The sequence below is a fragment of the Camelus bactrianus genome, chromosome 2 (genome assembly GCF_048773025.1).
Source record: "Camelus bactrianus isolate YW-2024 breed Bactrian camel chromosome 2, ASM4877302v1, whole genome shotgun sequence".
Lineage (NCBI taxonomy): Eukaryota > Metazoa > Chordata > Mammalia > Artiodactyla > Camelidae > Camelus > Camelus bactrianus.
The window spans coordinates 32,842,145-32,859,344 of NC_133540.1; the positions used below are offsets into that span (position 1 = coordinate 32,842,145).

The 17,200-nt window shown below is 44.1% G+C and overlaps 1 protein-coding gene across 9 annotated transcripts in view; it reads left to right on the forward strand.

The window, feature by feature from the left end:
- The window catches only part of ZNF827 (zinc finger protein 827), a 170,313-nt gene that overhangs the window by 46,797 nt on the left and 106,316 nt on the right, over positions 1 to 17,200 (forward strand). For all 9 annotated transcript variants that reach the window (XM_074377802.1, XM_045516384.2, XM_045516385.2 and 6 more), the window contains exon 4: positions 2,368 to 2,848. In XM_074377802.1, coding sequence (XP_074233903.1) covers positions 2,368 to 2,848 — 481 coding nt within the window. The remainder of the gene's footprint in view (positions 1 to 2,367; positions 2,849 to 17,200) is intronic.

Consider the following 17,200-nt stretch of genomic DNA (forward strand, 5'->3'; position numbering starts at 1 on the left):
TCCTCATTTGCGTCTGACTATTACCAGTAGATGGACCCAATGATGTCACAGTGCCTTCTACATCCCACCTCTTAGGGTGGTGACATGTGCTCGTGGTGCAGAATGACCAGCAGGAAGCACGTCTCTGCGTGACCTGGAAAGAACAACACACTTTAGTCAAGCGTTTTCTTCCCGTTAGCAGACCGAGAGGGGCTTTTAAGCCGATGCAGGCTAAAGAGAATCAGAATGATCCCAGAAAGTGTTTTTCTGTCTGGAGAGCAGGGGAGAGACTTCCCTCCAAAGCCAAAAGCAAGCTCCAGCCCCCCGGGGATGGTCTAGCTCAACCAAAATTCTCAGTGAGAAAGTCAACACCGAATCCAGTGTTTTTCTTTTAAACGGTCACTTGTTCTTTGCACAACTAAATATAGCCAGGCCAGAATGGGGTGGAAAAGAAGCCCTGGGCCGTCCTGGGGCACAGACGCTTTTGGAATCCAGGACTCCCTTTTCGATTTTAGAACCTGGGCTCGCTCTCTGCCCTTTTCCTTTTTTCCAGAAGCTGCTTTCCAGAGCTTCTGTTCCTGGATTAGCTCCTCTCCCCTCCTGGGGCAGTGGACATCAGGACACTCCTGAAGTGGAACCTGCCCCACCGCCCTGCTCGCTCCCAGGGACCTCGGAAGCTTTCTGCCCGCTGACCTTTATTTACCCCCTGGTTCCGGGGCGAGCTTCTGGCAGCACCTGTCAGGGTCCCCTGGGGCTGTGACCCGAGGCCCCCAAGGTGCCCGCTTCTGTGTGAATTGGGTGGAAGAAAAGGTTGGGGAATCGTCACGATTTTGTGAGAAAGCAAATGACTCAGTCTGTTCCAGAGTGAAAGCCCTTTGCTGGGGAAGAACAGAGACTGGTCACCTTAACAGCCAGTGACAAAGAGTGTGTCCCCACCCCCCACTCCCAGACCCTCCCGACCTGGCAAGGGAAGCCTTTTAATGAGCAGGGCTTTGCCAGACACTGAGTTGATGTTTATACCCCGTTATCTCTGTTGAGAAATTCACACTTTGGGGGACCCAGAATTTCTTCTCTTGTTTTTTTCAAAAAGCCACAGTGGGGTGCTGTAGCGACAGGATCTCACCATTAACTTTTAATTTCTTTGCTTTTGTTGGTCACTTAACATTATTTAAAAGTATGTTTTGGCTGGTGAATAATGCTTTTGGATTGCACTCAGAATGCATAAACAGCTGTAGTAAAACTTGCTCTCTTGGAAAGGAAGCCTGCACAAGAGGGGCCAGGTGGTGGCGGTGGATGAGGGACCTTTGACCTTTAACCTTTGTTAGACCCGGGTTCAAATCCCGCCTAGGTCACCAGTGAAAGATGAGGGGTCAGTTTGATTTGGGTTTTGAATCCCATCCACTTGTGGGTCCAAATCACACAACTCCCCAAATCTTTTGGCTCAAATCTGCACAATTGGCAGTTTCTACTCAAGGGAGGGCCAGTCCTGAAATAGCAGGGTGTAGCTGGTCAGCACTGAAGCGCATTGGCAGAGATGAATGGGGAAGTTACAAGCGTCCGAGCACCGGCCAGCTCGAAGCCTTGCTCGGGCCAATGCAATGATTTCCTCACTGTTTCAGGCACTAAATTTGGCAGTGACAGGAAGAAAAAAGGTTTCTTGCCATTCTTGCAGGTATTGTGCATGTCAGACTGGAACTGGGTTTAAAAGTCTGCGTTCTTTCATTGCAGATGTCAGAATCTGGAGCCTGAAAGGACCACGTTTGGAAACACCTGTTTCATCTTGCTGGGTGGGGGTCAGCCCCTGGTTTTTCTCCCCCTCTATTTTCTTTAGGTGTGATTTTGCTCCAGCCACTCCTTCCAGGGTCTCGATTTCTCTGTCTATGAAACGGGAATACCCTGGAAGCGTTATTTTCCACATTCTTAATTATTTAAAGAAGCGTTTTTTGAAAATTGAAATTATGTTTGCAAAACACAGCGAATTCTCTGGGCGGTAATAATTGGGTCCATGCAGTGTGTTATATTGTGAGAGGAGTTACTTGACAGTTTACCTCTTTTGACCCCCCCACCTCCACTAGTAATTATGCAAGTTCAAATTGTGCTGGGTTTATATTTCCTCTGAAGACATCAACCAGGGTTGGGATGAGTAAACTGTTAGGAGGTTACCCTGAACGGCCTCTGTTGGCAGATAGCATCCTCAGTTGTGACCTACGTGGACCCGCTTTCTGTTGAGAGATGCCCCTCCTTACTTGCAGCACGTAATGAAATGCTCCCCTGGTGATTTGATTTCCTGGGCCAGCCCTTTGTACCGTGCAGAGATGGTTGATGAGCAGTCTGGCTGTTTTCCGTGAGCACGTGGTGGCTAGCTCATTCTTCTTGCTTCCTCGCCAGGTTCATCAGCACCAGGACCGGGGAGAGACCTTTCAGTGCCAGCTATGCCCTTTCACCTCGTCCCGCCACTTCAGCCTGAAACTCCACATGCGTTGCCATCAGCACTTCCTGAGGACAGAAGCCAAGGTGAAGGAGGAGATCCCAGACCCTGATGTCAAGGGATCTCCCCACCTCAGTGACAGTGCCTGCCTGGGGCAGCAAAGGGAAGGAGGAGGGACAGAGCTAGTGGGGACCATGATGACGTCCAGCACTCCAGAGAGGACTAGCCAGGGTGGGGCTGGCGTCTCGCCTTTGCTGGTGAAGGAGGAGCCCAAGGAAGATAACGGCCTGCCAACCTCCTTTACTCTGAATGCTACCGACAGGCCGGCCAACCACACAAAGCTGAGAGACCCCTCCGAGTACGTGGCCAACAGTGCGTCCGCATTGTTCAGCCAGGACATCTCTGTTAAGATGGCGTCTGATTTTCTCATGAAGCTGTCAGGTACTTGAAGAGGGTTGTCCTCTCTCTCTCCCCCACCTCTCTCTCTCTCTCTCTCTCTCTCTCTCTCTCTCTCTCTCAGTATTCTCATCTGTAAAGTGAGCTGGTAGGACTAGATGATTTCAAGGGTCCCTGTAAATTCCAATTGTTTGCACTCTCATACGTTGTCTCCTTGAAACTGTGTTTTGCAGCCCTTTGGACGTAGGCATGGCTGTCAGGGTTTGGGTCTCAAAACAACAAGGACTGTTGATTTCCTTCTGGTTTCCCCCCGTATGGGTTCTCGCGGTGGGGGACAAGTCACAGGGTGAGCAGGTTGATGACCTTGGGTTCTTTGTGTGACCTTGGGCTCTAGTGAGCTTGTCTCTCCATTGGGTTCTTTAACCTGCTTATGTGGGACATTTGTCTTGCATGATTCAGGTTTTTTATTGCCTAAATTTGAAAGATTTTTTTAAAAGGACATATGTACAGAGACTACTATTAAGAATTAGAGAGTTGTTAAATTTGAGCAAGTGATAAATATTGTCTTTAAGTTTGGGGTTTTTTTTCCCAATGGAAAATGTTTTATTGTGGTAAAATATACCTACATGAAATTTACCATTTTAACCATTTTTAAGTATATGGTTGTTTGGCATGAAGTACATTCACATGGTTGTGTAATCATCACCACCATCCATCTCCAGAACTTTTTTCATCATCCTGAACTGAAATCTTGTACCCAGGAAACAAGAATTCCCCATTCCACCCTCCCCTCCGCCCCTGGTAACCACTATTCTGCTTTCTGTCTCTGTGAACCTAACTACTCATGTCGAGTGGAGTTTAAAAGAAAAATTTGAAACATTCTTTTCCCACTGCCCCAATGCCTTTTAGAAAGAAGATAGAGTATGTTATAAAAATTTTATTACTAATTGATATCACTTTTGACTGTCAAATTATATGTGATGTTTCTTTTACTTTTTGCCTTTTTTTCCCCCAATTTATTTGCGTCATGGAATTGAATAGAGAGGTATAGAGATGTTGAGGAAGTGCTGTTTTTAAAATTTTTTATTTTGTTTATTTATTGGGGGGAGGTAATTAGGTTTTTTTTTATTTTAATGGAGGTGCTGCTACTTACTTCATTTTTTAAAGTCTGATTTTAAATTTTAAAAGAGATGTGGAGGGCGGGCAAAGGTCGGCTGAGAATTGGTTCTGTCTTTCAGTGAAGATGGCAGTCTCCACGATGATTTCCAAATGCCATTTCAGCTCTTTGGAGATTGACAATACCCTTTTAAATGGAGAATAATTGGTTACTGCCTTCCTTTAAATGGACCGTGAGTCGCATTTCACTAAATGTCATCGCCAGGTGAATTAGAGGTTCTGCTTCACTCTGAAGTCCCTTTGCTCAGTGACACTTTAGTCAGGTCTTCTGGAATGTCCCCATCACCCCCAGATCTTTGCCCCTCAGGAGTGCACAGCGCTGGTTGGAAGAAACGAGGAAAGATAGGGGATGGAAATGAGGCATTGCAGAAATGAACTGAGGTGATGATGTTACAATGAGGCATCACACCCTGCAAGGCGAATGAGGACGTCCAACCCAGGAAATGATCCGGTCGCAGGAATTAAACGGTCTTCCCTGCCTTCTCCCTTCTCCATCCCAACCTGGGGGGAGATGAGTGTTATCTTTAAACGTCTTTGCAAACGCGGGGAAATGCAGACTTCTTGTTTTCCTTTTGTTGCTGGTCCTTTAGTTTTCTCTTCCAGAAGATCTCTGGGTCTTCCTTCGTGGTCTCTCCCACCAACGTGAAAGCAAAAGGGACTCCTTTTCTGGGCTCTTCTGGTGCTTTCCCAAGGGAGGGTCTGCAATGGCGTCTTCACTAAGCATAGCTTGGAAGGAGGGACATGTCCTTACTTAGCAGACAGGGGAAAACTCAGTGGAACTCTTACGAAGTGGTTACTCCCTTTACTCCAGAACTCCAGAAAGTTTTTAAATCCAGAGGAAAAGGGAGGGGGTGATGGAGGAAGGTTTGGTGATACTTCTACTGGGCTCAGCTGTGAGTGCCTCACTTGAGGCTGTAACGAGGCCCAGACCCAATCTCAGGGAGCGGAAGATAAGGCCTGCGGCTGCTGAGAGCCAGGCTTGCAAACTGGAAAAATGCAGGAGGAGAAGCTGGTCAGTAGGCTAGGGTGAAAGACTGTGTACGCAAGCCTCATACTGTGATCTGTTTTCTCAATTGGCTATTGATGGGGACTTGTTTACGATTTGGCAGTGGCTGTATTTACCGACTGATCAATTGGCATAAGAAAACAGATAACAAATGCACTGCTGTTTATGCAAAAGGCCCATGCAGCTATTTTATGGTGGCTTACTAGAGGTCCTGAAACCTGACTTGTGTGCACTGTTACCTAGCAACCTGTTATAAAGTCACCGGGGAGTGAGATGCATCGGTAATTTTTCTGTGTTGTGAGCGTATCAGGATGTAAATGTAAACTTGGTGACTGTGGCAGTGCAGCCCACGGGAGGAGGAGACGTGTGGAAAGGAAAGGAATACATTGTCTTGGGGAGATTTTTTTTTTTTTAATTCCACTCCCTCTCCAGTTAGTGGGGCCCTGTACTTGACAGCTGCTGTCCCTGGGGCGCTCCACCTGGCTGTGTCTGTGGCTGTGATCTCGGGACCCGAAGGCCAAAGCCCCAGGAGCTGAGGCTGAGTTCCTGGCTCTTTCCCTCATCGGATGTCGGGCAGTCATGGCTAGCGTCGGGCCCGGTCCCTCGGCGTCATAACGGCGCCATTGTTCTCGCCGTGGATTTTTGAGCTGGCTCTGTGCGTGCACCTGCTGGGACTGTCGGGTGCAGCTGTTTGTGGCCACCGGGTCCGGGAGCCTCTGTGCCAGCCACATCACCGCCTGCGGACCCGGAGCACAGTGACAAATTCAAGCGTGTACGTACCTACTTGTTTCCAAAAGAGAGATGGAAAACACTTGATTCTTTCTTGCTCGGCTATTAAGGGGAGTCTTTCTTGCTCCTTCAACTGAAACGAAACAGAAAAACGACTTCAGGGAACCCAGTAGGATTAAAAAATCGCTGGTGGAATGCTGTTTTAAACGGACTCTCAAGCCTCCCCCAACCCCCTCCACTGCCCCCGTTTTGAGGTTTCCCAGTGTCTATGATTGTGAAATCAGACCCCTTCCCTGAACCGTCGTCCGCTCTTCTGCCTGAACCCACACTGAACATTCCTTGGTCCCCCAAGATTGATGCTGTTCCCTGGGAGCGAGGCTTCCTGGGCTCAGCCCCGTAATTGATTCAGGGAAGAGGCTGGGGCAGCCCCTGTTTGTTGCTGGCTTTCTGGGCTGACGGAAAAGATGATTTTGGAAACTTTGCTCCGAGTTTCTTTCGGCATGGGAGGCAGGCCTTTGAGGGCTGCAGCCCTCCGTATTTGCATAGATCTTTCTTGGGAGCCAGGAGACAGAAGCAGACTGTTGCACGTCAGGGCAAGTGATTCAGTGGTCGCGTGACCGGGGCCGTGCGGGGGAGAGGCGTGCTCAGGTTCTGCTGCCTCTCTGCCCGTTCTCCCTGATCCAGCAGCAGTTCTCACCTTCACCGCACATCAGACCTACCTGGGAAGTTTTTTTTTTAAATGCCAGGGTCTAGCCCCACTACCAGAAGTTATGATTTAGTTGGTCTAGGATAAGACCTAGACACTGGTGTTTTCTTTAAAATCTTCAAAAGATTCTAAAATGCAGCCAGGACTAGGACCACTGACATGGAAGATACAGTTGGTACCTGGGTTGTTTTGTTTGTTTTGTTTTGTTTTTTCAGTACACTTCTTTCCCCTGACTTTCTCTCCCAGACCATGAAAAGGCCCTGGTGTTGTGTGATGGCGCTGAGGCATTCAGCATAGGTCAAGGTTGACATGAACCGGAGGCCTGGGTGAGTCACGGTCACAGAGTCCCGTGTTTTCCCTCGTGGGGCCTCATGACAGGAGAATTAAAAGAAGCACCTCAACATTCTCCAGTTGGAATTAGAAAGTTTCCAGGCTTATCTAGAACTAGCGACTAAGGGTAACGTCATTAGATGCCTGCTTAAAAGTTGCCTGCTCCGTTCAGCCTTACATCACCTCCCTTTCTGAAAACTACACTTTTCAAGATATAACATTTAATTCTAACTCTCCAAATTAGAACCAAGCAGTTGACAGAAACTTGGCACCTCAGTTGTGGGCTGGGAATATCTTTTTATCTTTCTGTCCCTGGTTTTGTGAAAATAAAATATATGAGTCATTTCAACTATTTTTGTTTGGAAACTGGCCAAAAAAAAATTTTTTTTTTTATACTGTCTCCCACCGTCTCTTAATTTCATTAAGTTGAGACTGAAAACGTTTTCACCGTGAGAGATGGACTTTTGAAAAGCAGTGACTTGCGAATGGCTCCAAGCTGAACTGTTCCGTACTGGTTAGGAGCTCAGCCCTCAAGTAGGAAGGTTTTCGTGAATAAACGCAGGGGAGCTGGTGCACATGTTTGTGTTGTGTCTTGCAGTTTCCCCTAGGCCTTTGTTCTGCCACCTCCATCTATTTCCCACAATTTTGTGCATCTGAATTTACAGTACAGTTCATCTCTAAATGACATCTCCCTGTCCTGTGATACCTTTGTTTGTGCTGCTGAAGGAGGAGGGACGAGAGATGCCCGGTAAACCAGGCATCCTTATCACCTGGCGGCTCGGATTGGCTTTCTGTCAAACATGTTAACCAATGAGCCTTCTTGCCAAGGAAATGCTGTCCCTCTGCCACTCACGCCCTAAGGCTTCAGTGCCCACAGCCCGGGCTCTCCCCAAGCCTAAGTGTGCCTTCCCCAATGAGTTTATTCTGGGCAGCCTTCCTCTGCATCTTCAGTTTGGCCCTTTTTAGCCTGCCTGGCTTTTCTCACCATGGGCCCTCACTGACCACGTGACTAAAATTCCCAGTGTCAGAAGCTGCATTGAGGGGCCTCGTATGTGCAGGCAGCCTGAGTGCCCTTTTGAAATCCTGGATTTTACTGACCGTGGTGGGTGATTCATATGAGAGGGAGCGTGTGACTCTTTCCTGTTTTTCGGTGACCTGCCCCTTCACAAGACACAAGGGCTGATCTGAGTCACAGGAGGGAGCAGGTGTCATTACAAGAATGTGGAGCCTGAAGTTACACGCTCATGGGCTCCAACTTCCAGGGACGGAGACTTGGTGACATTTACTCATTGTTTATGATTTTTCCAGAACGGTCCCTTACATCGTCATGCTTACTCTGTGCCCTGTCACCCATTTGAACTCATAACAACCCGATAGGGAGAGACTATTAGTATTCCCATTTTACAGATGACAGCTGAGAAACAGAGAGGTTCAGCAACTTGCCCACGTTTACACAGCAAATAAGTGGTGGTATTGGGAGTCTAATCCAGGCAGCCACATTCCAGTGTTCCCTCCCCCAGGCTGCCTAATCAACACATCACAAAGTCAGGAAGCTATAAAGCCGGAACTTGGCTCTGTTTCTGCTCTTGTTGTTGTAGAGTTAGCCACAGTCCCCTGCCAGGGAGCCGGTCTCTGAATGTTGTGTGTTAGACACCGCTGGAAGCTACACTAACACTTCTAGGCCTTTCGGGCATTATTTAGTGCAAACAGAGTAGTCACAGTAAGTCCAGTTACAGTGCATTTTCAAGTACGTCGTCTTGCTGCAAGCGTGTAGATGCGGAAACCAAGACTGGAAATAAATACTGTAGGAGGGGCACCACCGGAATCCAGATGTTTCTTTCCTCACTGTGCTGGAGACAGTTTACCTCATTCTGGAATCACCCTCAGGATAATTTTTTGTCTTGATAAACTCTTGGGAAAATTGGTCAAAGTCTGTCTTTCTGCAAAACTGAATCCGGGTCATTTTCTTCCTTCCCCCAGAAGTACATCTCCTTCCACTTACTACTCTGTTGCTCTCGCTGCTGCTTCTAGTCTTGCTATCCTGAGCCTCGTTACTGATCAAATGGGTTTACAATGAGCCGGGCACTGTGCCAGCAACTTGATGGAATTTCTCATTTACCCCCCTGCCCTCAATAGCACTATTAATATCACACCTATTTTACAGATGAGGAAGCTGAAGTTAAAACATTTCGGCTACAAGGCATGGAGCAAAGATTTGACTCTGCCTAACTGGGAAGCTTGGCTCCTGATCACTGAATTAGCTCTTACCTAATTTTTTTTTTTCCCTCAGTTGAGCAAAGAAACTTACCTCCGTCTGCTTCACTGTTTGTTTTCCTTGGCTTCAAACCATGGCATCATTTAAAAATGCATACTAATTCAGTCACTCATCTGGTTCAATTTTTTGTGTCTTCAGAATACACCCACAGTCCATCCCTTCGAAGGGCATCTTTTCCTGGCTGTGACCTCACACGGCTCCCTACGGCTCCCTCCAGCTCCCTGCCTGCCACCTTTCCCACCCCAGGACCACCCCCCACCGCCCAGGTCTTCAAGGCGTTAATGGGCTCTTCCAATACCTCCTGCGTCAGGCTGTGCCCCTGCCTGGCTCCTTTCTGCTGAGTAACAGTGTCCCCACTCCTCTCAAGAAAAATGCCGACAGCGTTCACCAGCTCATAGACACACCCCCTCATTTCCATTCACCTGCCTTCACTCTTGTTCCAGGAGTCTGGCCCTTTGAACCATGGAGTTCTGTATATCTTTCTCCTATTAGATAAAATGAGGGAGGGGGAGAGGATTTTCTACTAAAAAGAATTAATAATGTTATTAAAATAACTATTTTAATGCACCTCTAACCCCCAGTGTTTCTGTATCTTTGTAGAGAATTTGTAGCAACGTTGGGCTCCTGTTGCTGTGATAGCCACCCCCTTACCCCCCAGCTTCAGTGATACTTAGAATCTTAACATCCAGGTGGATGCTTGTGTTATTGCTTGTGTATTAGTCTTGCCTCTTCAGCTATGTTTCAGGTGGCTGTGAGGGGAGGAGATAATGTTTCCTTTACGATGTCTTTATCTTTGTGTCACCCACAATGCATTCATGGCAGATGATAAGAAGGATATTCCATCCATCATATTCTGGAAGTCAGATTTTCAGAGGTTAAAAAAGACTTGCAAGCAACTGGCAGAACAACGTACACAGCTTGACCCTTTTATGTTAAAAATCCGTATAACATAAAAAAAAAAAAAGATTTGCAAATTCACAACCAGCTCCATAGTGCTATAAAGAGGATGGAGAGGGAGGTGGTCCATGGAAAGAAGTCAGGCTGTTGTTCAAAGGGAACCTCAAAGGGTGGGAGCATCTTAGTGTTTTCTCACATCCCGTGTTCCAGGACCTCATCCAGTAGGGCCTAGTCTAGGAGCCAGAGTCCATCATACTGTTAGTTAAGTAAAAAACTGTTCCATAATTGAGCTGCTCAAAATAGTAGCCATTTTCTTAGCTTACGAGTTTGGGGATTGGTGGTTTGGGCATGGCAGACCAGGGTTTTCCTTCTGGTCTCTTCTGACTCCTCCAGCTGCAGCCCCTTGCAGGGTCGGCCAGGGGTTGGCTGATCTAGGATGGCCCCAACAGGAATGACTTCTCTCTGTTCCCCAGGGTCTCCCACTCTTCAGTGGGCTATCCTAGGCTCGCCCACATGGCTCCTGGACCGGGTTCCAAAGGAGAGAGCCGAAGTGCTCAAAACCTTCTGGAGGCTGGGCTCAGAACCAGCCCCATATCACTTCCACCACCTTCTGTTGACCAAAGCCATCCACAAGTCCAGCCCAGCTTCAGAGTGTGGGAGAATTTACTCCACCTCTTGGGGAGGAGCTGCAGAGTCACTTGGCCAAGGGGATGGGTTTTCAGGGAGAGGAATCACAGTGGCCGTTTTGCTCCCACCGCCCAGAGTTCTTCAGATTCTCTGGGTATCCCACAAAGACAAAAATCATTAAAATACCGATGTGGGAACCAGAATGTCTGCACAGTAATTTAAAATGACAAGTGTAACAATCAAGAGGAGATGTCATTTGGGGCAGATGGTCACCGACGTCCCTGAAAAGTGTTGGAGATGTACTATCCAGTCATTAGGTTTTCTCTTTTCTAGTCTCAAGTCACCTCGCTGCTCCGCTGTTCGTACATGCAAATCACTTCCCGGCTGTTTGTACAGTTCATCCCTTGGATGTGTTAATAGCGTGAATTTAAAATGCAGTTTTCTTCCGCATTTACTCAGGGGCTTGATGGGTTTTCCAGGACTGGCCCTTCCTGCTTTTGACAAGGGAGATATCCTGCCTGTTAAGTGGATTACTGCAGATAGGCGCCCTTGTGGCTTTTAGTAGTTTCGTTTACAGAGAAAAGCCTTATTTATTTTAAAGTTTTGTAGCTCTGCTTATTGTTATTATTACCCTTGACCCTGCTCCGGAGCTGTTTTGTTTTCCCTTTGTCACTATGTCTATATTCGTAATAGCTGTTGCAGGGGACCTGTGCTGTCCTGGTCTGAGGACGAAGATCCCGCAGCATGACCAAGGATTAGCCCAGGTGGGGATGAGAAATCCAGTGAACTATAATGAGTAATATCTGCTGGTTAAAACTTCACTAACACTCATTATAAAACTACTTGAGGCCAATTAAGAAGTGTACTTTATGAGAAACCAAGATTTGAAAGTATTTGGCTATTGTCTTAAACCTTCTATTTGAATATAAAGTGCTCTACTGTTAATTCATTAAATCTTGGCTTTCCATATGATTTCAGAAGGCAGTTTATTTTCTTCTCACCCAAAGTGCATCACGTTGCCAAAAAAAAATCCCAGGTCCCCAGACAGATCACGTATACTTACATACACTCACGGCGGGGCTAGGGTAGTTAATAACTGCACTGATTTGCAATTAGTGAGAGTTGAGCTCTGATACTGGTTCCATCATTAATAAGCTGTGTGATTTTGGGGTCATATCAGTCTCTGAGGTGCTGTTTTCTTATGGTAAAATAAAGGAGTGGAAAACACTTGTAGTTTTCAATTTGTTTGTTTTTAAACATCAAACCCATTTTTTTCAAGTCAGATCTTAAGTGCAGACTCATAGATAACACAAGGAATATTTTATATATTTTAAAAATATTTTTTATATTTTATTTAATATTTTTATATTTTAGAATTTTATGTACTTTTTTTTAATCTTTAACCAAACTAATTTTATTTTATTTTATTTTATTTTTTTAACATTTTTTATTGATTTATAATCATTTTACAATGTTGTGTCAAATTCCAGTGTTCAGCACAATTTTTCAGTCATTCATGGACATATACACACTCATTGTCATATTTTTTTCTCTGTGAGTTATCATAACATTTTGTGTGTATTTCCCTGTGCTATACAGTGTAATCTTGTTTATCTATTCTACATTTTGAAATCCCAGTCTATCACTTCCCACCCTCCACCCCCCTGGTAACCACAAGTCTGTATTCTCTGTCTGTGAGTCTATTTCTTTTTTTTTTTTTTTTAACATTTTTTATTGATTTATAATCATTTTACAATGTTGTGTCAAATTCCAGTGTTCAGCACAATTTTTCAGTTATTCATGGACATATACACACTCATTGTCACATTTTTTTCTCTGTGAGTTATCATAACATTTTGTGTATATTTCCCTTTGCTATACAGTGTAGTCTATTCTACAATTTTGAAATCCCAGTCTATCCCTTCCCACCCTCCACCCCCTGGTAACCACAAGTCTGTATTCTCTGTCTGTGAGTCTATTTCTGTCCTTTATTTATGCTTTGTTTTTGTTTGTTTGTTTTTGTTTTTTAGATTCCACATATGAGCGATCTCATATGGTATTTTTCTTTCTCTTTCTGGCTTACTTCACTTAGAATGACATTCTCCAGGAGCATCCATGTTGCTGCAAATGGCATTATGTTGTCGGTTTTTATGGCTGAGTAGTATTCCATTGTATAAATATACCACCTCTTCTTTATCTAGTCACCTGTTGATGGACATTTAGGCTGTTTCCATGTTTTGGCTATTGTAAATAGTGCTGCTATGAACATTGGGGTGCAGGTGTCATCCTGAAGTAGATTTCCTTCTGGATACAAGCCCAGGAGTGGGATTCCTGGGTCATATGGTAAGTCTATTCCTAGTCTTTTGAGGAATCTCCACACTGTTTTCCATAGTGGCTGCACCAAACTGCATTCCCACCAGCAGTGTAGGAGGGTTCCCCTTTCTCCACAGCCTCTCCAGCATTTGTCATTTGTGGATTTTTGAATGACGGCCATTCTGACTGGTGTGAGGTGATACCTCATTGTAGTTTTGATTTGCATTTCTCTGATAATTAGTGATATTGAGCATTTTTTCATGTGCTTTTTGATCATTTGTATGTCTTCCTTGGAGAATTGCTTGTTTAGGTCTTCTGCCCATTTTTGGATTGGGTTGTTTATTTTTTTCTTATTGAGTCGTATGAGCTGCTTATATATTCTGGAGATCAAGCCTTTGTTGGTTTCACTTGCAAAAATTTTCTCCCATTCCGTAGGTTTTCTTCTTGTTTTATTTCTGGTTTCCTTTGCTGTGCTGTGAGTCTATTTCTGTCCTGTATTTACACTTTGTTTTTGTTTGTTTGTTTGTTTTTGTTTATTTTTATTTTTTTTAACATTTTTTATTGATTTATAATCATTTTACAATGTTGTGTCAAATTCCAGTGTTCAGCACAATTTTTCAGTCACTCATGGACATATACACACTCATTGTCACATTTTTATTTTATGTACTTTTTATATAACTTTATCTTTTAGATTCACATTTATTATATTTATTTATTTTAAAAGTCCAGCAATTAGAAAAAAAGTTGCTAAGTGATAAGCCCAAAACACAGAATTACTGTGATGATAGGATGAGGTCTTACAGCAGTTTAGACATCTAGTATATTTCTAAATTTGTTTTGCTGATTGCAGTGTCAAGAAATGCCATTTACACAGGGACGCTGTGGCAAATGAGATAATATTTTTAACACTTCATCTTGTAATCTCAGGAGCTCTTTAATTGAATTTATTCAGCTGCTTGAGCGAAGAGGACGCTAATAAAAAGCTTCAAAGTTGACAACGTTTAGCAAGTGCCCTTATTCTCTAGTATAATAAAGGGCAGACAGGAAGCGTCCTGGACTTTCGATATGTACTAAAGCCATCTATAATTCTTTGTTAACAACTTGGTTATTACTCAGTTAATCGTTATTTGGAAATTTGTTTAATCTCTAGTTTCCGATTGTTCATCTACCAAATGGGGATAGTGATAGTACTACTTCGAAGGGTTGTTGAGTGGATCAGATCAACTAATCCAAGGAAACAGCATACTACCCAGCCCACATTAAGTGCTCTATAAATGACAGAGCCAACGATATCTATATTATAGCTGCATATTTCTGTCTATCTCCTCTAGTCATGATCAGAAGCTTCACCAAAGCAGATGCATTTGAACTGCCCTGGCATTTAATTTAAGACAGTGGGTCTCACCAGAGGTGTGCTCAGGAGACAGTTGGCAATGTCTAGAGAAATTTTTGTTCCCACAACTGGGAAGAGCTATTGGCTCTCATGGGTCAAGGCCAGGGAATCTGCTAAACACCCAGCTGTTTGCAGGACAGTTCCTCAGAGCACATTATCCAGCCCAGAGTGTCAGTGGTGCTGAGGTCGAGAAAGCCTGATTTAAAGCCTGCTTACGGACCCTAGTGCTCTACCATAATAATACAGTTTTACATGCCCGAGCCTGAATTTTTGGAAAGATCAGTGCATAGGCAGCTGCTTCCTTATTAGTGACATTTTACTAGAGTGCTACCATTCCTACGAGAGCAGGAGGAATGGCATTACAAGTGTTACGAGAAACTGAATTAATTTGCTAACCCAAGTTAACATATCAGTGGTCTCCAGGGAGTTGACATTTTATAAATAATGGAACTGAGAGTACACGTTTTAAAATTAAATTTTGAATTAGCTTCACTAATCTTAAAAGCTTTTATTTGAAACTGACATTTGTTGGAACCCCCTGAAGCTTATCCCAGGGTTCCCTGGAACACTGTTTGAAAACCACTGAGCTGCAGCCCCTTCCATGTCAAAGAATCTCTGGCTCTGCTTTAGGGGCAGGGAGTAAATAAATACAATTCTCAGTGGCCCGGGTTTTTCATGTAGCAGTTCAGCATTCAGAAAATTGCTAGACTGTAGCATGAAAGAGAGCCTTGTCTATTTTAAACTCATGGAAAGTGTCCTTTTCCTTCACCAGAGGGAACGGACAAAGCAGAGCAGAAGCAGTCATGTTGCTGTCTGTTCTTCCTCTTCCACCCTTCACAAAATTCTTCCCTACCAGAAAACGCCCCTTTCCTTCAGGTTACAGCCCACCTTTCCCTTTCTCATTAACATTGCTTCCTTCATGCCCTTATCACTTCTGTCCAGAGCCCGCAGTGCAATTGCCTGGGTTAGCATCCTTCTTAGAGGCGCTTGGACTGTCTAGGAGGGAAAGGAGAGAGCGTGGGTGCATCGTCAGCCAGAAGCCCTGCAGTCTAGTGTCTCTGTGTTTCGGAGGGGTTAGTCTCAGCCTCTGGGGACCTTCGCTCCCTCACCTATGAAGTGAAGATAATAACAGTGGCCATCTCCTGTAGCTGAGGGAAGGCTCAATTCCTGTGTGACTATTCGAATGCCAGTTGTATGCATGACTAAGGCATACAATGATCTTTAAGGATGTGACGCACTATGGTCCTCGGGGAGGAGGATGGGAGGGGGGCTTAGGTAGGATCTCCATGTGGACTGATGACCCCTTGCCAGAAAGAGGGGTTCCTTTCACAGTGTATTAATGCTGGCCTGTCGGAATCAGAAACTTGGGATCATTTTACCCCAGTGGCTTTCCATTCCTTTCTCATGTTAGCCTTTACCTTGAATCCTTTCTAAATCCTCAAAAAGCTGATTTGTTTCCTTTCAAAGGCAGCCCGGCTCCACTGAGTGCATGAACTTGCAGACATACGTAATTTTTAATCAGAGTGGCTCAGGTCACACAATGTTTGAACAGTGAGAGAAAGGACCTCTTGGTGAGTGGGGTTTCCTCACTGCATTACTGGAAGCTTGAAGACATAAACAGAAGTCAAGGCAGGTGCTGTGAAAGTCCTTTATGACTTGAGTACCATGCGAGCACAGATCTTTCTGTTAGGAGTAAGAGTGAAGTAAAAAACTAAGCAATGAGTCATAAATTATTGCTTTTCTTTTAGCAATTTCCCCAAAGGGAAAAGAAAACATCTTTAGTTCCACCTTTCTCTGTAGAAAGATAATGGTTTTTTTAAAGTAAGATAGTAAAAAATGATGGTAATTATTCAGTCATATTAATTAAAAAATATAGGGCTTTATGTACTATTCTCAGTGTAAATATTTCTGGTAATTGAAAGAAAGCAGGGTAGTGTTCATATTTCTATTTTGACATCATCTATTTAGACTCCAGGGTTTGGGAAACTAAAATTTGGACCAATGAGTGTTTCCCACACATTTTTTGGATATGTCATTAGCTATATGTACATGTCCCCCAGCACATGACTAGTTTTATGCCATTCTTGGCATTGTCAGTATGAAAACCAGGTGTGCAGTACCTTGCGAATTTATAAAATTATAAAACAGCAACACGCAGCTTGCCTATTGTTTTTCGTTGTTGTTGTTATGGTAGAGTTGATTTACAATATTATTTAAGTTTCAGGTGTACAACATAGTGATTCACAATTTTTAAAGGTCGTATTGTATTTATAGTTATTATAAAATATTGGTTTTATTCCCTGTGCTGTGCAATGTACCATCCTTGTGGCTTATTTATTGTATGCATAGTCATTTGTACCTCTTAATCCCCTACCCCACCCTGCCCCTCCCCTCTTCTGTCTCCCTGCTGGTAACCACCAGTTTGTTTTCTGTATCTGTGCATCTGTTTCTTTTTTTTTGTTATATTCCCTAGTTTGTTTTATTTTTTTTAGATTCCACATAAAAGTAATATTATACAGTGTTTAAGTGACTTATTGAAGTTCTGTTAAATCTGGGTCGTACTAACAATCCTAAATATGTTTTTTTTTCCCCTTAAGACTTAGGTAGCATGTATTCTGACTGATGCCCCGAAGCTACTTATGTCTCTGGAGAGCACTGGCTTAATGGTTGCCCTCTCTAACGGTTGGGATTTGCTTTTGGGGCCTCAATATTTCCTTATCTCTTTCTCAGCCTCACCTTTGAATTTTTTAAAGCTCCAAAAATAAAAGATACAGCTTTGAAGCATTTTGAAAAATACATAACCATTCGCTTTATATTGTTCCTTCCCGAAGACTCAAAGTTACAGACTTAATAGAGAGCACGTCATTTAATTACTGTGTTGTGACTAACTTAGGATGCTTCTGGAAAGGGTTTTATAAAGGATTCTGGAAGAAAGGCTTAGG